The sequence below is a fragment of the Phodopus roborovskii genome, unplaced genomic scaffold, assembly GCF_943737965.1.
Source record: "Phodopus roborovskii unplaced genomic scaffold, PHOROB, whole genome shotgun sequence".
NCBI lineage: Eukaryota > Metazoa > Chordata > Mammalia > Rodentia > Cricetidae > Phodopus > Phodopus roborovskii.
The window spans coordinates 53,725,034-53,750,136 of NW_026126480.1; the positions used below are offsets into that span (position 1 = coordinate 53,725,034).

General features: G+C 42.5%; 1 protein-coding gene across 1 annotated transcript in view; it reads right to left on the reverse strand.

Moving 5' to 3' along the window:
- Nucleotides 1–25,103, reverse strand: part of CUNH11orf80 (chromosome unknown C11orf80 homolog) — a 63,938-nt gene that overhangs the window by 2,195 nt on the left and 36,640 nt on the right. Inside the window, 8 exon segments of the mRNA XM_051193584.1 lie at nt 3,495–3,593; nt 7,110–7,220; nt 9,072–9,193; nt 13,048–13,194; nt 16,863–17,016; nt 22,325–22,514; nt 23,058–23,129; nt 23,457–23,512. Of these exon segments, the coding sequence (XP_051049541.1) occupies nt 3,495–3,593; nt 7,110–7,220; nt 9,072–9,193; nt 13,048–13,194; nt 16,863–17,016; nt 22,325–22,514; nt 23,058–23,129; nt 23,457–23,512 (951 nt within the window).

The window sequence follows — 25,103 nt, forward strand, 5'->3', positions numbered from 1 at the left end:
TATCTCTTCATGTATGTAAAAAGAAATACTTTAAAAAGATGAAAAATGACTATTTGCATAGCTCAAAAAAGTACATGAAAGCCCTAGGTACATACAACCCCTAGCACTCCATAGAATGGCATAGTAGCACACGCATGTAAACCCAGCATGCAGGAAATGGAAGCAGAATGAGTTCCAGATCATCCTCAGCTACATAGGAATATTAGCGCAGTATATAAAGGCCGCTACATAGGATACACAGTGGAACTCTGCCTCAGAAGCAACAGGAAAACCCCACCTGCAATCTCTTCTTGAAACAACACCATGGGGAAAGTGGACTGAGGCTTAAGAGAAGGAAGCTGGGGCTCAGTGCAGTTCAGCAGGTACAGGGCTTGGTCTCAGTGTGATGGTGCTCTGGAGTTTGGTGGAAGGGGGACACAGCACTGTGAATACCCTTAAAAGCACCTTTAAAGTTGCATATTTAGAATGATAAATCTTAGCTGGGTGGTAGTGTCGCATGCCTTTAGTCCCAGGACTTGGGAGGCAGAAACGGGTGGATCCCTGTGAGTTCAAAGCCAGCTTGGTCTACAAAGTGAGTTCCAGGACAGCCAGGGCTATGCATAGAAACCTTGTCTCGAAAACAACCAAAAAGGTAAATCTTATGTAAGAATTACAGCACAGTAAAATACATTCTATAATACACTGCTTTTTTTTCTTTCTTTCTTTCGCTCCCCCTACCGCCTTGAAACAGTCTCACTATATAGTTCTGGCTGTCATGAAACTCACTATGTAGGCCAGGCTGGCCTTGGTCTCCCAAGTGCTGGGGCAAAAGGTGTGCACTAGCATACCTGGCATCCTCATAAAAATTTTTATGTTATAGAGCTATGCAGTTAGTCAATTGCTCATCATTTCTGTGGGTGGGTTCCATAATCTCTCCCAATATACCAAACTTCTCAGATGCACACATCCTTAAAGGTGTGTGCCACTATACCTAGCCTACATTGTTTATTAATACAAGTCCTAACTTGTGTAATTACATTCCCAGCAACACACAAAGGGTAAAGATTGCCCCCAAGAAACAGTGCAGTTTCAGTTTACTCTAGCCTGGAAAGTCTTGTGTAACAGACACGTCTTTCTCCTTTTAGAAACTGGTCTTACTAAAGGATGACCCACCTGAGATGGGTAGCACTGTAAAAGTCTTGCAAACCCATCAATATCTGGGCCCCTAAAGAGGCACCCCAGGTCTCAAAATACAGCTCCTTGGAGCATTCAATTCTAGTCCAGACCCTAGCAAATGACCTTTCCCTAGATAACTACCCATTTCTCTTTAAACTATAAATGTATTAATTCTATTAGGTGAGTTGGCTAGTTACCATGAAAACAGAGTGATTGGCCCACAAGTAAAGAATTTGACCTAGCATCTTGATCATGTAGTTTATAGCTGAAGCCACTGGGTGCCACTATTGTGCCACCAATGAACTATCACAAAGTGGCTCATACTAGGGGGAAGAAGTAATAACAAAGGATCTATGTGCACTCTTCTTCCATGGGCTTGCCACTCAGTCCTACAAAGGCACAGTGTGATCAGGCTTTGAAGCCTTGCCAGCTTCTAGCTGTGTGGCTGGCAGGTTTTAAGTTTTACAGTTACCTTATCTATAAGATGGACAACTAAGAACATCTTTGTGGAGACTGAAGTGGAAATACAGATTAGGTATTCTGTAAACGCTCCTTTCTTCACGATGCCTGAGTTCACTATGGATGGCCCTGAGACCATGCGCCATCACTAGAGCCAAACAGGCTCCAGTAGTCAAGAGGTCAGACCTCACTGGCATTTCAGAAGCAGACACACTCCTAGATCCTGAGGGGTCTTCCTGGATCCTAATGGTGGCTCATGCTATACTCTCAAGATGTGCCTGGTTGTAGTGAACTGGATTGTGCCCTTTCCCACATGTCCACATCCTAGCACCAAGCCACTGTGAATGTGAGATTATTTGGAAAAAGGGTCTTGGGAGATATAATTAAGGATTCAGAGATAGGAGCACAATGCATGCTGGATTCAGGGCAAGTCATCCTAAAGAGCAAGGATAGGTTAAGATGGAAAGAGAAACTGAAGTTATATAAGCCACAAACCAGGAAGCCAGAGGGGCAGAGTGGATTCTCTCCCGGTGTCTCTGAGGGAAGCACAGCCCCGCTCACATCTTTGGATGTCTGACTCCCAGAACTGGCAGAATAAATGTTTTTAAGTCATAAGTCTCTGGCAAGGTCTTACAGCACCTCAGCAACTAATGCAGTAGGATAAGCTTGACGTGCTTGAGGTGCAGCCATCAGCTCTCTAACTTGCTAAAAACCGGTGAGGCTTTAGAGTGAGCCAGCTGAGAGAGCTGCAGACAGCTGGTGAAAGCAGGGAAAGGAGCAAACCCAAGAGATCTCAAGACCCTCCAGGCCTGAGCGCCTCATTCCCCATCTTCCCCATCCAGTCAGGTAGACCAAGCCACAACGGGAAAGCAAATGCAGAGAGCATGTCTGAAGGCCCTGTTCTTTCAGAAAGCCTATTAAAGTCCCTCTAGGAAGTGAATGATGAGACACAGTCTGAGGGGCTGGAGAGATAGTGCAGCAGCTAAGAGAACTTGTTTCTCTTGGAGACGACAGGAGTTTGGTTTTCGGTATCTGACTCCAGCTCCAAGGGATCACATGTGCAAATCAATAATTCTCCCTTTATGGTTGAGTAATGCTCCACCATACAGATACACATCAAGCTGCTTAGCCACGAACTCTAGCCACAAGATAGGTCCCAGCTTGGGGTTCCAACAAACAGGTACTGTGAACATGGATACACTATATTCTGTAAGACATAGTGGGATAGCTAGGGCAGATAGGTATATGTGTAACTTCTAAAGAAACTGCCAAATTGCCTTCCAAAAGACTTGCCTGCCTCTGCCTTGTTTAGAGACAAGGTTTCACTATGTTGCCCAGGTTGGGCCTAGGCTAAATGATCCTCTACCTCAGCTGTTAGAGCTGAGGCTACAGGCACATATCACCATGCCAGTGGTCTTTTTATTCCCCATATCTGTTTTTATTTGATTTTTTTTTTTTTTTTTGAGACAGGGTTTCTCTGTGTAACAGTCCTGGCTGTCCTGAAACTCACTTTGTAGATCAGGCTGGTCTTGAACTCATTGAAATCCACCTGCCTCTGCTTCCAAGTGCTGAGACTAAAGGTGTGTATTACCATCACCCAGCTCTGTGGTTATTTTTGAACTAGAAATATGATTTCTTCCCTAAGGTTATGGAAAGGTTAAGCAGTGTCTCTAATGATACCAGCAACGACTCAGCGGTAGAAGTGGATCTCAGTGCCCTGCCATGCTCTTGGCTTCTGTGACATTTCTCTGGGCCAAGGCATCTTTGCTGAAAGGCCAGCCATACGATCTGAAACATTTGTACGCATCCACCCTGAATTAAGTTTCCACATTAAAAGGGGAGATTCCCAGTAAAATACTGAGTATTATCATTACACTTACCTGTTCTGTGTCACATGAGCAGTGGTGTAGAAGTCGGTTCTGGAGGGTATCATAAAATATTTTGTGTAGTTTGGTCCCAAATTCCTGCGTGTCAGCTGCCTGAAATTCATAAGAAATACAAAGTGCTGAGTTCACTACTGGAAAGCAGAGGGAAGCACTGTAGAGGCGAGGAAGGCAGGTCATATGTAACGTAAATGTAAATACATCGTCCACTGCATTTACAATCGCCATGGGCTCCTGGAGGGGCAGAGCAGGGCCTGAGACACCTGGTATGTGGCTCCCATATGTCTCCCCACCTAAGCAAGATCCTTCAACCAAGATCTTTGTCTACAGCAGATAAATATCCCAGGGATCCCTCTGGCTCATGACTGGGTTGTAAAAGACCCCCTTCCATAAGATGAGTAAAAGAGCAGTGATTCCACTGAGGAATTCCATAGGTAGGAGGTCTTCCTTAGACAAGCCTTCTGGGGAGAAGAGAACCAGAGAAGGCAGTCTGCATCAGGGCACAGATCCGCCTTTGACACTTTAATACAGGACTGTGGGTATCACAGGTAAAGAACCTGAAACCATACGCTAACTTAAAAAGGCTGTATCTTTATATGTGTGCTTGCGTTGGGAGCCACCTGATGTGAGTACTTGGAACTAAACTTGGGTCCTCTAGAAGAACAACAGTTTCTCTTGTAACTGCTGAACCATTTCTCCAGCCCCTAATGCATTAATTTATAGATGAGAAATTGAAGTTCAAAACGAAGTGGCCCTCTCGAGATCGGGTAGGACAGAAGCCAGGGCCACTCTTCCTACACCATCATCCACATGCCCAAAGGTGAAGCCACAACTTAGAGGCACTGGCTTATAAAGGCACTGTTCTTTGTGTCACTAGTTGGAAGCACTGTATTCTAGGAAGCAATTTTAGATAAAACAAGACACCACAGGAAGTATTAACTGAAGCACTGTTTATATACAGCAATAAATGTTAACCACTTAAACACCCAACACTAGAAGACTGGGGTATTAGATTAAGTAATAAAGTACACTATTTATTAACTAAATCAAATTCTAACCTTGTTGAAATTGGTAAAATGCCATTTTATATACAAAAATATAGTTTCTTGGTTTTAACTATACAATATGAGATGTGTGAAAATTAAAATTATAGTGATAGAAATTAGTATTTACATTTTTCTATGTATTATATTACTTTTTACGGAAAAAGGCACAAGAAAACGAAGGAGCAGCTGCTAGGTAAGGAAAGCAAAGGCAGGTAGAGCATTGTGAATTCAAGACCAGCCTCATCTACACAGCCAAAGCTGGTCATTGAGGAAAAAGGCAGCAGCAACAAATAGGGCGTCTGTGATCTGCTGCTAGTCCCAGCTGGTCATCATATAATGCCAAAGGAGAAAGAATAATAACACCTGCTGAGAACCCGTCAAGCCTAATGTACTACAACAGATTTAGTAAACTAAGATAAATGCTAAACATTTCTTTCTCACAGTTTTGGGTTTGTGATGGTGATGTGATGGGTTTGTCACCTTGACAAAATTTAGAATCACCTGGATGGAAGGCCTCTGGACATACTAGTGATTATTCTGATTACATTAACTGATGTGGGAAGACCCTTCTTAACTGTGGGCAGAACCGTTGGTTTCCCCCCAGCAGATCATTAACTGTATAAACAGAGAAATGAGTAGACTACTGGCATCACATTCATTGCTCTATCTTAGTTTCTATTTCTGCAGTAAAGTACCATGACCAAAGCAACTTGGGGAGTTAATAGTCTGTTTCATCTTACAGCTCTTGGGTAACAGTCCCACGGAGGGAATCCACGGTAGGGACTGAAGGCAGGAAAAGCCATGGAGGAACCCTGCTTACTGACCTTTCCTGGCTTGCTCCGTCCACTTTTTTATGACCCAAGACCACCTGCCCAGGGATAGCACCATCCTACTTCATCAATCGTTAATCAAGAAAATGTCCCACAGGCTTGTCTGCTGAGCTGATTTTCCTCAGTTGAGGTTCCCTCTTCTCAGATGACACTAACTTGTGTGAAGCTGACCAACCACTAGCCAGCACACTACTCTTCTGACTACAGCTGCAGAGTGATCAGCTGCTCTAGTTCTTGCTGTCCTGACTTTCACCATGAACTGTGCTGAGCCAACCCCTTCTCCCTCAGGTAGCTTCTGTCAGAGTTTATTAACACAGCAATATTAGAAACCAAGGTCTGTGCCAGCACAGTTGGGCTCTGGCCCTCTTCAGGGTCTTCCTGTGTCCTCACATTGCAGAAGGGTCAAAGATTTCCCTGGAACCACTTGGCTTTTTTAATTTACTGGATGGGGTGCCGTGACACACATGGGGGAACAGTACAACTTGTGGGAGTTGGTTTTCTCCCAATGACCAAAGTCAGTTTGTCATGCTTAATAGCAAGTCCCTCTACCCACTGCCATCTCACCAGCTCCTGAGGCCACTTAAATTAAGAAATAATCCTGGCCATGTAGTAATGGCTCACACTTTTAATCCCAGCAGAGGCAGAGTTAGGTGAATCTCTGTGAGTTCAAGGCCAGTCTGATCTATGGACTGATTTTCAGGACAGCCAGGGCTACACAGAGAAACTCTGTTTCAAACAAACAAATGAACAAACAAAACAAAACAACAAAAAACTAATCCTGTTGAATATTCATAAAAAAAAAGCTGCTTAGATATGGGTTTAAGCCAATAGAAAGCCTTTATTAGCTGGCTGGGTATTCGGGATCCTAGTGTAGCCCCAAGTCTTTCTCAGGGTGAGCACAAAAACCATGTCCTGGGTTGACATACTTGAGTTAACAAGAACAGCTAGCCAGAAGCAGAACTGCAAAAGCCACAAAGCAAGGTCAGTACACTGAGAGACTCCCCCATAACTATGGACTTTGATGGATTAAGTCTTTGCTTTAGTTTTGGCCGGTGGTTCTGTCAACATGCTGAGTTTTACAGCCTGAATGGTAGTTCTGCCATGGAATCAGTTGCGTTAAGGCTTTGGGACCCACTACGGTCTGGGGCCCTGTTAGAATCCCATTCATATGAACACCTCTCAGAGAATGTAACAGCCAACTGAAGAGCACAACCTAAACTCTTAAAAAAAAAAAAGTTTACTTTAGGGCACACACCTTTGATCCCAGTAGTTGGAAGGGAGAGGCAGGAGGATATCTATGAATTCAAGGCCATCCTAGTCTACATAGTGAGTTCCAGGACACCCATGACTTTTTACATAGAAAGACCCTGTTTTAGGTGACCCAAGCTAACGGGAATTCACTGACTCTGGATTGACATCGGGGACACCCAAGTCTTATGGAAGAGCAGCTTTTTTTTTTTTTTTTTTTTTTTCCCGGTCTTTCAAAGTGTGTAGCCTGGCTGTCCTGGATCAGGCTGGTCTCAGAGAGATCCCTCTGCCTCTGCCTCCAGAGTGATGGGATTAAAGGTGTGTACCACCACTTAACTGCTGAGCCATCTCTCCAGCCCCAACAAATACCTGAGAACACTCAAAAGCTGCTGCTAGTAGGATAACAGAGGTGTTTCTCTGGGCACTGTAGGTAGGCCTGCTACAGTGCCACTCCACCTGGTCTGCTGACCCCACCTGCACCTGCTAACCTCAAGAGCCTGGAGGCATGTGTTCCTGAAGCTGCTGCAGGTGCTTCCAGTCAGCACACTCATGATGGAATTCACAGCTACAGAGAGGGAGCCCTGCAGTCTCTGATGAGCCTGGAGTAAGGAGGAAACCATATTAGTCCCAAAGCACTGGCTCTGAGAATGCCAAAGGGGCAAAGATTCCAGTCAAGGAAGAACATCCACAGTTCCACTACCAATACTTAATATGATAATAATGTTGTTTTCTGTTGTGACAAGGACTTTACAATTCAAAACATTCTCTTCCATAGAGATTGCATAATGATATGGCATACCAAGGAAAGACAATACACTGGGTAGGGATGGGGAAATGTAGCTCAGCTGATAGAATGCTTGCCTAGCAATCATGAGACCCTGGACCAGCACAGAATAAACCAGGTGTGGTAGCACATACCTGTAATCCCACACCCTGGAGGTAGAGGCAGGAGGATCAGAAGGAAAGTCAAGGTCATTTCCCACTAGGAGTTTGAAGCTAGCTTAGGCTTTATCAGTCCCTGTTTCCCAAAAAAAAACAGACATTTGGCACTGAAGAGATGGCTCAGTTATGACCATGAACTACTCCAGTGGCCTCCATGCCCCCACACAAGCACATCATAAGATATTTTGTTTGTATGCTTGTCTCTGTGTGTTATGACAGGGTCTTTCTGATAGCAGTGCCTGGCTAGAAACACACTGTGTAGACCAGACTGGCCTGGACTTCAGACATCCACCTGTCTCCACCTCCTGAAACCTGGGATTAAAGGTGTGTGCCACTATAGCCGGCTTTTGTTTTTATTTTATGTGTATGAGAATTTCTGCATGAATATCTGTGTACCATGTGTGTGCCTGGTGCCAGTAGAGGCCAAAAGAAGGCAACAGATCCCCTGGAACTGGAGTTACAGTTGGGAGCTGCCTTGTGGGTGCTGGGTATTAACTGGGTCTTCTGGAAGAACAGTCAGTGCTTTTAACTGCTGACCCATCTCTCAAGCTCTAAAATTAAATCTTTTAAAAAAGCAAACAAAATATAAATTTTTGTAAGGGTATTATTGTTTGACTGTATGACAATGTGTGTTTGACAGGTCACGGTGCATGTATGGGGTCAAAGAGCAACTTCACCTAGTTGGTTCTCCCACTCCACCTTTATGAGTCCCTGGGATTAAATGCAGTTGGTCAGGCTGGTGCTTTGACTGCTGAGTCATCTCACTCACCCCTTACTTCGTAGCAGGGTCTCACACTATAGCTAGGCTGGCCTAGGACTCATTCTATAACTCAGGCTGGCCTTCAACTTTCAGTAATCCTGCTTCAGTCTTCCAAGTGCTGTGATTACAATCAGAAGCTACTAGACCCAGCTCAACTTTGTTTTTGTTGTTTGTTTTTGCTCTTCAGTTGGCTGTTTTTCCTACAATGGGTGGGTATAGGAAGTAGGAAATATATTACTAAAAATGCACAGATTGGAAGAATTCAGTCTGAATAGAAGCAAGTGTGACATTATGAAAGAATTGGGAAATGAGGGACAAGGGTAAGGTTTACTGATGCCTCAGCTCCAGGGAATATGTGGATTGAGTTGCACAGATACAAAGAGACATGGCTGGGTGGTGGTGATGTACACTTATAATCCTAGCACTTCGGAGGCAGAGGTAGGCGGATCTCTGAGTTTGAGACCAGCCTGGTCTACAGAGTGAGTTCCAGGACAGCTAGGACTACACAGAGAAACCCTGTCTTGTAAGAAAAAGGAAAGAAGAGGAACAGGTGTGACAGCTCTCTCTCTCTCTCTCTCTCTCTCTCTCTCTCTCTCTCTCTCTCTCTCTCTGTGTGTGTGTGTGTGTGTGTGTGATGTGTGGCTGCTCACACATACACTGGCCTACCTAAGTGTTAGGATCTCACTAACGTGGTAGAACAGAAGACACATCAAAGGAGCTTGTACATTCCCAGGTTATAATTTATTACCTGTGCAGCCTGGTGATGCCGCTCCAGGACCTGGTCCACGGCTGCCTGGACAGAATCTTGCACTGTGCTGCGGCTCTCTGAGAGAATGGCACTGAGATGAGCTGTGAGCAAAGCATGGAGTCCTAACAGGAGGAGAACACAGGGGTCCATGAATGAGGACGACAGAGTTCAGGACTTCTATTCACATGCTATGTCAGGACTGGAGCTGGGGTAATGCCTCCTGAAGCAGCTACTTCCACCTCTCCACAAATAACTAATTTTTAAGAGACAGCCCCTCCAAATTCCCATTTGCAAATAAAAACAAGCTTAGGAAAATTAAAGTGAGTCACATTGCTTTGGAAGGAATAAATGCTTAATCCACACTACAATGACAGCTGTATCTTGCAAAGGAAAAGGAAACCTCTTAGCAGTTGTCTAACCCTCTTCCATTCCTACTTGAGTATCACTGTTAAGTGAGCCTCTGCTGTCAGCCGTGTGCCATTTCTAAAGGCTAAAACTTACAAAACTGACCCTGGGAAGACAGTTTAAAATGGGGTGAGGGCTCAGTTGGTAGAGTGCTGGCCTAGCATGTAAACAGCCCTGGGTTTGATCCCCAGCATCACATAAACCAGGCACAGTTAATTCCACACAGAGCTTGAGGCTACCTGGGGAATACATGATCCTGTCTCAGACTCATTAAACATAAGCAAAATGGAGGCGATCTCAGATAAAGTAACCATAGTTACCCGGTTTAGCATCACTCAGAAACTGACGTGGAGCTGGATAGGTGGCTGGAGGACTGACTATGTTCAATTTCCAGTATCCACCTGGTAACTCACAACTGTCCGTAACTCCAGTTCCAGGGGATCTGACCCCTGTAATGAACCTCTGACCTGAGGATGCTAAGCACCCATGTGCTATATGGTATAGCACCCATGTGGTATATATACATACACACACTTCCATTCATGCACGTCACATCACACACACACATACACACACACACACTTTTTTTATAAACATAAGTGTCAGAAGGAGCAGTTCCTATCACAGGGCACCATAATGCCAGTCAGAGAAAGTTATATATGGACTTAAAAGGAATCTGGAACTAGAAGTAAGAGAAATAGATAAAGGTCGTTTCTTATTTTTATCACCAACTAATGGTGATGAGGTAACTTCCCTCTTCTCATTTCAGTGCAGAAAATAGCTTTGCTTATGTGTTCTCTCAGATGCTGTCTAGATAAACTGAGGTCATGTAAAATGAAGTATTCTGAAACACACAAGCAATGTGCAAAGGGGAATACTGCAGTTGCTATGGTGATGGAGCAGTGGATTCTATTTTATATACTCTGGACCTAAGAAGAACTCAAGAAATGAGAAGTTTTTGAAGGCAGACATTTAATTAAAAAAAAAAAACCAACAAAGTTATTCCTAAAACTGCTCCTACCACCAAATGTGTTTGGCACTGCAGCAAAATAAGGAGTTAATCACAGAAGTTACCCTGACAAGGTGGGTGGGAGGCAGCAGCTGATTTTTTTTTTTAAGACACATGAACACAGACTAATTCTGCACAATCTGTCTTCCTACCACAGAGCTCTGGAGAAGTGGCTCAAGGAGGTGCAGAAGGATGGGAAAAGACAGGTCAAACTTACCCTGCTGCCCCTCCCTGTATCTCCTGCAGAGGCCTAAGCCACAGGATTTTAAGACACCTACTATGCAGCAGTCTTTAAATTTTATTCTTTTTTAAGATCCAGAACTTCATGTTTATCTGTATATATGCATGTATGTATGTGTACACACATGCCTCCAGAAGCCCACAGAGGCAAGAAGAGGGTGTCCAACCCTATTCCTGGAACTTGAGACACAGACAGTTGTAAACCACTTTATGTAGGTGCTGGGACCCAATCTCTGGTCCTCTGTAAGAGCAGTACTTGCTTTTGACCACAAAGCTATTTCTTCAGCTCTGGCAGTGATTTTTGTTTTGAGACAGTGTCTCACTATGTAGCTCAGGCTAGCCTGGAACTGGCTGTGTAGACCAGGATGGCTTCAAACTCACAGTGATCTGCCTACCTGTCTCCCAAATGTAGGGATTAAAAACATGTGTCATACACTGGGTGGTGGTGTTGTACACCTATAGTCCCAACACTGGGGGGAGGAAGCAGAGGTAGGTGGATCTTTGCATTTGAGGCCAACCTGGTCTACAGAGTGAGTTCTAGGATATCAAGGGCTACAGAGAGAAACTCTGCCTCAAAAAAATAGAATAAAACAAAAGGAAGCATGTGCCATCACACCTGGAGTTTTATTTTTTTTTATTATTGTAGCAGTGAATTTTTAAGTTTTTTTTTTTTGTTGTTGTTGTTATTCTTGTTTTGAGACAGGGTTTCTCTGTGCAGTGTTGGCTGTCCTGGAATTAGCTCTGTAGAACAAGCTGGCCTCAAGCTCACAGAGATCCACTTGCCACTGCCTCCCAAGTGCTAGGATTGAAGGTGTGTACCACCACTGCCCAGCAGCAGTGAATTTTTAAATCTAACACTGAGTATAACTACTGAGAAGCTGCAGGCCTATAGAGATATGCTAAACAGAGGTGTACAAATTATCCTGGTACAACAAAAATGATAAGTAACACTGTTTTCAAGACATCTAAGTTCTTTGGGAATGTTCAATAGGAATTGGAACATGGTGTCAAACTCAAATTATCCTCTGGCAAACATGTTAAAATGCCAGAACTATAGCTCTTAAGTCTCAGGTGGGCATGTAGCCTCTGAAGAGCCTTTGATATCACCTAGTTTAACAACTCCAGTTAAAGATTGAAGGGAGGCTCAGATGAGCTATGTGACTTGGTTTTCAAACGTCACTGAGGAAGCCAAAGTCAGAGCAAAAGGAAAACCAGCTATTTGAACTCTACCTGAGTCCTCTCCACTGCTTTGCTCATCAGTTTGTCTTCATGTGCACAGGCCCCAGGAGCCTCACCAAACTCTCCTTGCTCAAACCTCATAAGCCCGAGTCTCTCTTCTTTCCCATTCTTTTGGCCTTAGCCAGTGAAGCTGGACACCAAGGACACAATTCTCAGAATTGACAGCCTGAGCCCAGGAAGGCAGTGCTTCCTCCTCAGGATATGCACACACTGGGAAAGGAGGGAGAGGCTCGGAGGCAGGCAGGTAGCAGGAAGAATAAATCTCATTTCTGACAGTCACAAATCATTGGCTGTCACTGACACTGACAGAGCCTCTGATCTGGATTATAGGCAGTCTTGTTTCACCCAAATGCAGTGGGAACCAACACAATACCATTACGAATAATGAGGGTGGAGCCCTCCATAGCTCATGGAGAAAGAAGCCCCCAAAAGGAGGCTTAGAGATCTTCCCTGAAGCATGTCTAGGTGCCATTTCTTGTAACTTTCCTCAGTTTAGGAATGCGCTATCAACTCTTAAAACTTTCTTCCCAGGGTTCATTGGATTAAAGCATGTGATTAATACACTCAAAGGTGCTGGGTGGTGGTGGTAAGTGGCTTCAACCCTGGCACCCAGGAGGCAGAGGCAGGCGGATCTCTGTGAGTTTGAGGCCAGCCTGGTCTACAGAGTGGGTTCCAGGACAGACTCCAAAGCAATACAGAAAAACTCTGTCTTGTGTATGTTTCAATCATTCTAGATTTTTACAATATATAGCAAAAATAATAAATTAACTTTGACCCAGGAAGCTGTACATCTTCAAATAACCTAGGTGATTAAAATATTTGTGTTTTGTGGCCCACCAACTGAAACCACCATGTTACCCATAGGCAGTTTCTGACAGGTTACTGAGCACCTAACACACATACCAAATCACCTAACTGTACATGCACAAAGACTGACTTCTTCCCTTGACTCTAGAAAGGCAATGATAATTCTTTACATATTACACAAATACTCAATTTAGGCATATATATGCATTATTCATATAGCCTCTTCTTTACCTACTTAGCATACCCAATCTAGCTGCTGCATTTTCCTACACATACCCCAGATTTTCACTTGCTGAACTGGGCATCCACTGTGGAAATCCACAAACAGGAAAAGGAGCAAAGCCGGTCCCTGTGAGTCCATATACTGAGACTGATTCCCCTCACTGGACCCCACGTGATAACTCACATCTGGAAGCACCAAGTCTAAAGAAAAGATAAGACAAATTTGTAAAGTAAACCCCTTATACACTAACTGACCCAGAACCATAACCTGACCAAGAAGGAATTACTAGGTCTAAATTCAAACATTGAGCTCCACTTTTTAATCTGTTCCCTTACTCACATTATAGAAACAAAATAATATGCCTTATATAAAGAACATTAAAATAGCCCGGTATGTAAAAATACAAAGGAAATAGCACTCTTGTGCATTTGCTATGGAAGCATTATACAATAAATTCATTTATTCCGTGTGCAACTCTTTTTTTGAGAAGAATCGCTAGTGCTGGCTGGCCTGAACCTTGATATGCAGACCAGGCTGGTTTTGAACTTAGAGAATTCACCTATAAATTGCTGGGATTATAGGCATGAACCACCACACCTGGCCTTTTTGTGAACCTTTATTAAAAACAATTTATTTACTTTATTTTTTGTGCATTAGTATGAGAGTGTCAGATCCCCTGGACTTGGAGTTATAGACCATTGTGAACTGCCATGTAGGTGCTGAGAACTGAATCAGAGTCCTTCTCAAAAGCAGCAAATACTCATCACTGAGCCATCTCTCTAGCTCCTTTTTGTGGATCTTTCTTTTCTTTTCTTGTGTATACAGGCACTATTTGTCTGCATGTATGCCTGCAGACCAGAAAAGGGCATCAGATTGTGAGCTGCCATGTAGGAGCTAGGAATTGAACTCAGGCCCTCTAGAAGGGCAGCCAGTGCTCTTAACCTCTGAGCTATCTCTCCAGCCCCTCTTGTGGACCTTTCTAGGGTAGGTCTTGCTAGTAAGAGTCAGAGGTCAGATTCAAACTTGAGTAATGATATTCCAGGTAACTTGTGCTACATACCAGGTACCATGTTAAATTCCTTGTATGTTCTTTCTCAAGATTTAGACTTCATAAAATTCTTGAGTAAGGCCAATTGTTATGACAAGAAAAGATGTAATTGGAGGTTTCTGTTTACCCTGTCCCATAGCCGATTCCAAATAATCATTCAGAGGCTTATATTAACACTCAATCAATATAGCTCAGGCTTATTACTAGCTAACTCTTACAATTAAATTAACCCATTTTTCTATCTATGTATTTCCATGCAGCTCAAGGCTTGTTGTTACATCATTTTCTATACATCCTGCTTGCTGGGCAGCTGGCTGGCATCTCTCTTGTCACCACCCTTCTTCTCCCCATCATTCTCAGTTTGGCTTTTCTGCCTAACCTTATCCTGCCTGGCTATTGGTCAGTCAGCTTCTTTATTAAACCAATGAGAGCATAATTTATACAGTGTACGGGAATATTCTACATTCTGGTTAAATAGCTTGTCCTGTATGACCTTGCTAGATCAACTCCAAATCTGTGTTCTTATGTACTAGTTGGATCCTTTAAAATTCCATAAGGGCAATCCCACACCCAGATCCACAATGAAGAATATCTCCCTGTGGATCCTAGTCCTGTCCTTTAAGAATTGAGGAGGGAACAGTGTGGCAGCCTGCTCTTATAATCTTAGTACTTGGGAAACTAAATACTAATACAAGGATTATTATAGGACAGCCTATGATACAAAGTTTGACAGAGTGTGACCCTGTCTCAAAAAAGAAAAACAAAATAAATGTGAGAAATGAGGGGATATTTTCCTGTATTATTCATTTACAAAGTTAACTGACCAAAAACTAAGACACAGCTGATGTGGGAGGTCCTTCTGTATGCTGCAAATTTGTGTTGCTTTTATTGGTTGATGAATAAAGCTGTTTTGGTCAATGGACAGGTAAGATTTAGGTAGGTGGGAATTCTGAACAAACAGGCCGGGAAAAGAAAAACAAAAGAGAGACGCCATGAAGCACTGGAAGGCAGGATGCCTGGGCATTCTCCAGTAAGATAAGGCCATGTGGAGATCAATAGTTATGGGTTAATAGTTAAGAAGGAGTTAGCCAGTAAGAAGCCTAAGCCAATGACCAAACAATTATAAGTAGGTATTAAGTCTCAGAAAGGTTATTTCATAATGGCTTCAGGAACCTGATTGGGTGGAGAAGAACCAGTTCAGTGGAACCGAGACTACACGAAAAAAAATCTCCCAACACACAGTGAGCTGTAGAAACAATGGAAACCAATAAAGCTTAAAAATAACAATGAAAGGGGCAAAGAGATAATGAGGACTGAAGCTGTAGCTCTGTTGATAGAGTGTTGCCTAGCACACATAAAACTCTGGGTTCAATTCCTAGCACTGTATAAAGTAGGCATAGTGACACATGCCTGTAACCCAGCTCTTAAATGGTAGAAGCAGAAGTTCAAGGTCATTCTTGGCTTCATATCAAGTTGGAGGCCAACATAGGCTACAACAAGATGAATCTCAATTATTTTTTTTTTTTTTGTTTTGTTTTGTTTTTTGTTTCCTTAAAGATTTCTCTTTTTAACTATGTATAGTGTTCTGTCTGCATGTATGTCTACGCACCAGAAGAGGGCACCAGATCTCATTACAGATGGTTGTGAGCCATCATGTGGTTTCTGGGAATTGAACTCAGGACCTCTGGAAGACCAGCTAGTGTTCTTAACCACTGAGCCATCTCTCTCAGCCCCTTCAATTGTTTTTAAAAATAAGATTCCAGAAATCCAGTTAGGCCTCCCTTCTATTCAAGACCCATGACACCCCACTGGTTAAGACTGCAAATCATTTCCTCTCAAAACTACTTACTTCCAGAGTCTGTCCAAGAATGCTCCATCTCATCCCATCCTCTCCATACCTGTATTCTCAGGAACAAAGACCCTTCCCTAGAGGCTGATTTCTTAGATGCCCTCAAAATGCTGCTTTGTCCCAACATGTAGCAAAATTTTCATGCTAGTGAAAATCTTAGAACATTCCTTTCTCTACTGGCCATTTTTCCATTGGGCTCAATTAGTCAGACTCAGAACTGTAAACCTCCAAGATCTTCACCATGGTTATAGCCCTATTCCCCAGTTGTATTTATTGATTCAGTCATTAACCATTCAATTTCTGGTAAGGATGCTAATAGACTTATGTGTATGTGTTTGTGCACCCATGTGCTTTGGTGCATGTGTGGAAGTCAGAGAACAACTTGCAAGATAGCTCTCTTCTACCTTGTGTGTCCCAGGGGAAAAGTCAGGTCATCAGGGCTTGGTAGCAGGTACCTTTACCCACTGAGCCATCTTGCTGGTCCTAACCTTTCAACATTTAGTACAACTTATCCAAAATTAACAGGTAGACCCTACCTGAGTACCAGGGCCAGCTTTCTAGGTTTACTGTCATTAAAACTGGCACTTAATTTCTCCTCAGTAATTTTCTGCGCAGGAACACTCATTTCAATAGCAGTTATTTCTCTTCCATGTACAGAAGAGTGGTTGTTCCCTCATCTACTGTTCTAAAGCTCCCAAACTGACAAATGAAAATATGACAGAAACCTTCTGGGGAAGGCCCTGGGGAAAAGCATGCAAAGGGGGGCAGCAATGGAAGTGAGAGATGGGGTCAGACTCCACGCCAAAGCAGGCTCTCACTGCGCTTTGTGTGGAACACTAGAATGTGGTCAGATCACCATCCTCTTGTCAAGCCAAAATATTACTAGGTCCTATTTCACAGGCATCTGCTTATATATTCATTTCTCTAATTCTTTGGGTTTCTAGATTTTTATACAAGATATAGATACATACCTGTATCCAAATTGAGATCCAAAGTGGGTACCATAAATAGATTGTGTTTCTTCCAGTCAATGAAATAAGAAGTATCTCTGAAGATGGTGGTACTTGGCTGATCCTGATCTGCTATCAGAGGCAGACCCAAAGGTCCATATAGAAATATGTACAGCTGCTAAAGAAAACTGTCAAACTCTCTTACAACTATGTACTTGTATAAAACACACACAGGAATGAATATACACATACGCTATACAATTACAGTGTTAGCTTTTTCCACAAGACAAGTATGATGTACTGTAGTGAGGTAGTCCTTCTGTAGCACTGACCACGCCCATTGGGGGGTGGAGCGATGGGCGGAGGTGACCTGAGGAAGGAGGTCGGAGGGGGCCAGGAAGGCGCTCTCTTTCTGGCGTGACTCGGACAGGAGAGGATCGGGTTGAATTTCCTGGTGTTCATCTGTCTAGGTTGTAAGTTATTTCTCCCTGAATAAACATCTATTCGGCCTATTTGTTTATCCTGACCCTTATTTACCGCAATAATGTACCAGAGATCTATCAGGATCCTCAGACTTTTGCAGGGGGTTAATGAATGAAAATTTATTGATTCATCTTATTCATCTGATCATAAATTTGGGTGTCACCACAAGCTAAACACAATGCCATGTTCTGGAGGTATGAAGATGAGTAACTAGATTCTGTGCTCTCCAGTTTTACTATATTTTAATATGGCAGACACATCAAATCTAGTAAATTTCAATACAAGGCAATACATGCCTGGTAGAAAGGAATATTTCCTAAAAATAATTGAGTGCATTTGTATTGGGAGAAACTCTCATTTTATCTAACCCTGTTCTTCAACCAAGACAAAGGCTTGGAAATGATCAATCCCCTCTGGACTTTTTCTTTCTTGTGCTTGTTCCCCAAATAAGATTTCTCAATATGTATCAGTACTTGACACTTGGAGGCAGATGTTCCTTATTGGATGAGGGGCTGAATGAAATGTTTTGGAAAGTCACAGAACAAAGGGAAGCTGAACTCTCAAAGTCTCTCTCACAGATCTCAGCAGGCATTAGTACAGGAAGTTAGTCCACCACACTCATTGCTCATGGAGGAGGATCTTTAAGTTGCTTCACATATACAATGTGAATAAAAAACAGAGTGTCTGAAGTCTAAACATATGGTTGTCTTATGATTGGGTATTTTTTTCTGCATAGCTCTGGCTGTTCTGGAATTCAATCTGTAGGCCAGGCTGGCCTTGAACTCACAGAGATCTGTCTGCCTCTGCCTCTGCCTCCTGAGCTCTGGGATTAGAGGCATTCGCCACCACTGTCCAGCTAATGTTTTACTTTAAAAAAAAAAATCCTGCCTGGCGTTGGTGGCACACACCTTTAACCCCAGCACTCAGGAGGCAGAGGCAGAGGCAGGCAGATCTCTGTGAGTTCAAGGCCAGCCTGGTTTACAGAGTGAGTTCCAGGACAGGCTCTAAAGCTACACAGAGAAACCCTGTCTCAAAAAAAAAAAAAAAAAAGTTCCATTTTCATTTTATGGGTGTCTTGCTGTATGTATAGCTGTGTGACACATACAGGCAGTGCCTTTCAGGCCAGAAGAGGACATCAGATCCCCAGGAACTGGAGTTACAGACAGTTATCAACTACTATGTGGGAGCTGGGAATCAAACCCAGGCCCTTTGGGAGAGCTGCCAGTGCTCTTAACCACTAAGCCATCTCTCCAGTCCTGTATCCTTGGAGGCAGGGTTTCATGTAGCCTAGCTTGTCCTCAAACTATGTAATCAAGGATGACCTTCACCTCTGTGGGTACTGAGATTACAGGTATCTACCACTATACCCAGTTTATGTAGTACTGAAGTCCAAATGCAGGGCTTTGAGCTTGCTAGTCAAGCAATCTACCAGCTGAACTATATGCCAGCCCTTAATTGGACACTTAAAACCATTTACATTTAATATGAACACAGCCATGGTCAGACTTAAATTTATCCCCTTGTTATATGTTTTCCATTTGTTCTCATTACTATTTTTGGATTCTATTTTGGATTGAGAATTCTATCTCTGTTTAGACATATTAGTCATGACTCATTGCTTTAGGCTTTAAAATTACGTCAGGATTCAACAGTTGACATATATAGAAGAATCTAACAGTATACTTTCATTTCTTCCTGACTGGCTCCACGTTATTGTCAAGATTTGGAGGTGGATCAAGATATATCATATACATGCATGAAATTGTCAAAGAATACTTTGTTTTGTTTTCATTTTGGTTTTTTGTTTTTGAGACAGAATTTCTCTGTGTAGCACAGGCTATCCTGAAACTCACTCTGTAGACCAGGCTGGCTTGGAATTCACAGAGATCTGCCTGCCTCTGCCTCCTGAGTGCTGGGATCAAAGGTATGTATTACCGACACCTGGCCAATGATTACAAATTTTAAAGGATTTACTTAAGCCTTTTTTTTTTTTCTTTTTTTGATTTTTCAAGACAGATTTTTTCTGTATTGTTTTGGAACCTGTCCTGATACTAGCTCTGTAGATCAGGCTAGCCTCAAACTCACAGAGATCCACTTGCCTCTGCCTCCCGAGTGCTGGGGTTAAATGCGTGTGACACCAAAGCCAGGCGTCCTTAAGCATTTTTATAATACTGCTGTTTTTATAATTTTATAATTCACTGTTGTAGTGAATTCTTGACTCTTTTCAATGTCTGAAAAAAGTCTTACTCGAGAATTCACTTGTTTGGAGGTCCGGGTTCTGGGGGAGGTTCTCATTCTGTATCCCAGGCATTTTCCAGCTTCAGGATCCCATGTTCTAGCACTATAAGAATGAACCATCAGGACCAGCCTTGTCCTCACTTTGTGTGTCTGTGTGTGCATGATGTGTAGGTCAGAGGACAACCTTGGCTGTCCTTCAGATACCACCCACCCTGTTTTGAGACAGTGTCTTACTGGCCTCAACTTTGTCAATTAAGGGACAGCCAGTGAATCCAACGGCTCCACTCATTATTCAGAAAAATTTTAACTCCAATCTGATGCCATGAAATATGAATTTTTCCACTTATCCTGATGGGGATGGAAACTGTCCTGGCTTTGTGTGGGCCAGCACTGGCCTGACTGGAGCTCTGTATATGTGTGTTTGTCTTCAGCTTTCCTATAAGTTCAAACTGCCTGGCTCTCAAATCATCTCATCTCAGATCCACCAGTCTCTAGGTGAGTGTCCCTGCCTGCTCCACAGCCTGGACATTCTCCAGGAAGTCTGGCAATGCAATCTAAATTTTTCTTTAGAACAGTGTTCTGCACAAAGTGTTATATAACAGCCTTGACAGAAAAGTGGTCATTTAATTTGTGTTGAACAATTTTCTTTCATCCATAATTTGGGGGTTCTGTCTTATAGGGTCATTGTAGAGGTCAACTGGGATTAAAATAATGGTAATAGAAAAAGGACAGCATTTACTTTTATCATGAAAATTAGCTGATAGGAAAACAGCAAAGTTTAGGTCTTTCCACATCACAGCTGCTTATTGACGGTGTTGTTTGCCTTACAGAAGCTTTTGATTTATTAATTATCAGTTACATTTATTAATTATCAGTCTTAGTGACTGTGCTAGTGATGTTCTGTTCAGGAAGTTGTCTCCTGTGCCAATGCTTTCAAGATTATTTTCCCTTTTTCTTTTAACAGGTTTAGTGTGTCTGGATTTATGTTGAGGTCTTTTATCCACTTGGATTTTAGTTGTGTGCAGGGTGATAGATATAGATTGACATGCTGAGATCCAATCAGACCAGCACCATTGTTGAAGACACTTTCTTTCCTTTTTCCATTGTATAATTTTGGCATCTTTGTCAGGTGTTCATAAGTATGTGGGTTTCTGTGCAGTAAGAGCTGATTATAAAGCATGATGGGATACTGATGAGGCACAAAGGAGGTAGGGAATGACCCATAATAATAAAAATATATTTACTTACCTTGTGAACAACATTAAACACCTCTGATTTGTGGTAATAAGTTAAAATATTATTGACAATCAGGACTGCTGGTGATGGTTCACGCCTTTAATCCCAGGACTCAGGAGGCAGAAGCAGGTGGATCTCTGTGAGTTTGAGGCCAGCCTGATCTACAGAGTGAGTTCCAGGGCAGCCAGGACTACATAGAGAAACCTTGTCTCAAAATATATATATATATATTGGTAATCCATCCATTTCACTTGTCAAGTCCCCCAAAGCATGTAATGTCTGATGGCACCAATTTGACTGCACATGGAAGTTAACCTGGGAAGCTGCACACGGCCATTCATGCCTACATAGCATACATGTTTGTGTTGTGTGGTATTGCAATACAATGTGGTCATCTACAAAATCCCCATTGTTATACAAACAACAAGGTAAAACTTAAGATGTTTTAAGTAAGTTTACAATTTTGTGCTGGGCCACATTCATAGCTGTCCTGGGCCACAAGATATCACAGCTGTGGGTGGGACATCCTTGTGTGAGGAACTTCACATGGGTTATATTTCTGTATGACAGCAGGAGAAAATCAGTCCACAAGATACTCTCCTCTTTACTTTAAAGCTGAGGAAGTGAAGGTTTAGGCTGGCTAAATCAGTTGCTTCTATTGCACAGCATTTACAGTCCTGTGTCCCAGTCTCAACAAGAACATTTATTCATGGGATAAACTAGGGGTGGTGGCTCACATCTATAATCCTAGCACTTGGGAGATGGAGGCAGAAGAGTCATAAGTAAATCTAAGGCCATCCAAAATTACTGAGTTTGAATCCAGCCTGGGATATAAGAGATCCTTTCTTAAAAACAAACAAATAAGGCTGGAGAGACGGTTCAGGGGTTAAGAGCACTGACTGTTCTTCCAGAGGACCTGAATTCAATTGCCAGCAACCACATGGTGGCTCACAACCATCTATAATGAGATCTGGTGCCCTCTTCTGGCATAGAGATTCGTGCACTCAGGACACTATATATAATAAAAATAAATCTAAAAAACAAAAACAAATAATACCACTCCTTGCTTCAGGCTCTCCCAACTTCAGTAATGAATATTGGTTTTTTTATATTAAGTTCTTCAAGTGTTAACTCTTGCCTTTCTATACACCTAGTTTTAACTGAGAACTTATTATCTCTTGTTCCACCTCACTCACTTATTTAGTAATTACTACTTTTTCTCCTGCAGCACTCTGAACATGCTGTGAAACACCATAGAGAAGGCAGGGCACATTCCTTAGTAAGGCACACAAGATCTACCACACTCGACTCCAACCATATTTTCTGGTCTCATCTCTACCATTCACTATCTGTTATAGTCTTCAGTTCTTTGGCAAATACTTCAGACCTAGCATTCACATTGGGTTGCCTTTATACAAATCATACAGTGTTACAGATAAATAATTCATATATGAAGACTTAATTAGAATTAAAAAAACTCATTTTCAAAGGCAATTGGATAGAACCTGTCAAAAGGATATGGAAACTGAAGAAATTGTATGCAGTTGGCTGGAGAAGACCTTGGGGCTGGGCCACAGAGCAGCAGCTGGAGTCAGTGTCAGTCCTCCCAACAAGCCCAGGTCAGCCATGCCATCAGGGATGAATAGCTGTGCCGGGTGTCCTAGCACAGGGTGGATTCTGCTGCAGTGTGATTCAGCTGAATTCAATTTTGGCTTGCTATTAAAAACATGCAAGACAAATTTGACTTTTTCTTCAAGAAATTATTTAATGGGCATTTAAATTTTCTTAACTGCTCAGTATACACTTAGCCATATTGCCCTCCACATCATCTTAGCTGCAAAGGTCAGAAAAATTGGCATTTCAAAGACTATATCATGGCCCCTGTTTTTGTTGTCTCTCAAAATAGTTTCTTGTTCTCAAATTGAATTTTCTTCATTACTATTATACTCTATGGTTCCAAGCATATGTTTACAAAATCAAAGATCAGCATTGTGTGTGACAACAGTGAGCAAATGGCCTAAAACTGGCCCCGTGGCACTTAAGAGTCTGCTTCTGTGCACACTATATTTTCCTTGACTTAGGACTGAACAATGAGAAAAATTAGCCTCTCATTCTCTCCAACGAAGAACGTAGCTGATTTGTTTTCATCCTACAGTTCTCTTATAAACAAAATAAATACAAGAAAAGAAGAGAGAAGAGGGGAATTGGAGGAGAGGAGAAGGGGGAGAAATAGGCAAGGAGAACATTTCTAGCTTCTACCTCACATAATGCTGAAAGCCCACAACAAGAGTGATGCCATTGGACAGTCTCAAAGTAGGTTCCTTCTCTGCCCTGCAAAACAAAACAAACAGTCATCTCTGAAATCAGTCTCTAGTTGGCTCATGACTACTATCACCCAGAGACCACTGGAATTCAGCAACCAAAGCTAAAGAAAAAAATCACAACTTTTAAGCTCATTCCTCTCATGAAAGGGAGAACCATGTAAGGTTAGGACAAACATATTTATTGGTTAAAAGCTAATATAGAATAAGAAATTGTGAGGGTCTCAGGACTAGTTTCAAGGAGATTTTGGGCTAAGAAATCAAACTATAAATCTGTTGGAAACACAAGGCAATCATGCTTAAAAAATCATTCAGAGCCATAAAATCGTTTACAGACCCAAAGATCTCTGCAGAGTGGATCCCATTCACCGTTAAACTGAAATTAAACTGGAGCTGCAAAACAACAAAGGGTAAGGTTTCATACTAGTGCACACCCGGAGCACAGAAGTGTTGCTGCTCACACACCCAACCTTCAGGACCTGAAGAGGTAGCAGTGGAAAGCAGGGATCCCACCACCTAGGATTTAAAACCTCCCCTCCCCCACACATTAGAACCCCACTAACACTGAAGCTTCAGAGGCCAATACCCTTTCCCTTGGCCCCCACAGCACCACATGGAACAAGCTAGAGTCAGAGAGACTCTGAGAACTTCATTTTCACTCAGCACAGTTGTGCAATCAATTCACTCCATAAAAACTCTTACTTCCTTTTTACCCCTGCTCTGTGTAGCCTTGGCTGCTTTGGAACTTGCTTTGTCATCAGGCTGACCTCAAACTCACACGGGTCCCCCTGCCTCTGCCTACCAAGTGTTGGGATTAAAGGCATGCGCCACCACCTCTGGGCAAGACTCTTATCTCTTACTTTCTGTTATTTCTCACTCTTGCATTTATGTCTTGGAATGATTTTGCTTTTGTTTATATTGTTCAGTTTGGTTTTAGGACTGTTTATGCTTCTCACTCTGCTTACTCCAAGGCATAATCTACTATGTTCCTCACCTGCATCTCTTATGCTCCCCCTCTTATTGCTCTTCCTCTTCCTCTCATCCTTATTCTCTCATTGTAGTTCTTAATTGTAATCTTTCAGATTTAACAAGCCCAACTTCCCCCTCCCTGGTGTCGTAATTTAAGAAAAGTGGCACTAGAGAGGAAGACACCATTCGACAGTCTTCAAGCAGAGGGTTTTATTAGGGAAAGGGATCATAAAAAGGGGAAAGAGAAGGGTGAAGACCAGCCTCTGGAGACAGGAACAGCAGGAGGGAGGAGAGAAGGAGAGAGAGGAACAGACAGAGAGAAGGGAGAGAAAGATAGAAAGAGAAGGATGGGAGGTGGGCAGGGCCCTTTTACAAGGGGACATAGCGAATATGCACAGGTAGTGCTCTTAGTGGCTGCAGCTGAGGGGGTATTCTGTCGGGACCCCAAGGACAAACCAATATAGATGCCTGAATACTAACACCTGATACTTTACCTACACAATTTTTTTCAAAGTTTCATCCTTAATTCTTAGCCTTACCCACTCTCCTCTCCCACTTTTAATCTTTTACAAATCAACTTTAAAAATTTTTAATTATCTGTATATGTTCATATTGGTGCAGTGACATTAGAGGCCAGAGAGGGTGTCAGATCCCCCGAAGCTGGAGTTACAGGTAGTTATGAGCCACCTGATATGAGTGCTGGGAACTGAACTCAGGTCCTCTTGCAAAGCACATCATTTTATAAAATATTAGAAGTGGGAGGGAAGACAATGTGTGCTTAATCACAAAGCAATCTCTTTTGTTCCAAACTCATCATTTTATTGACTAAAATCAAAGTAGAATCCATACTATTATTGGTTGTTTACCTCTAGCAATTATGAAGGGCCCGCTGTTGTTGATTGGCTAGAATGGCATTTGCATAGCAATAAAAAGCAGCTGGGCTGTGGTTGCTCTTCCAGTTAGTATCCTAAGAATATAGAATTTATTATGCCAGGCACCCTTGAGCTTCTGGACT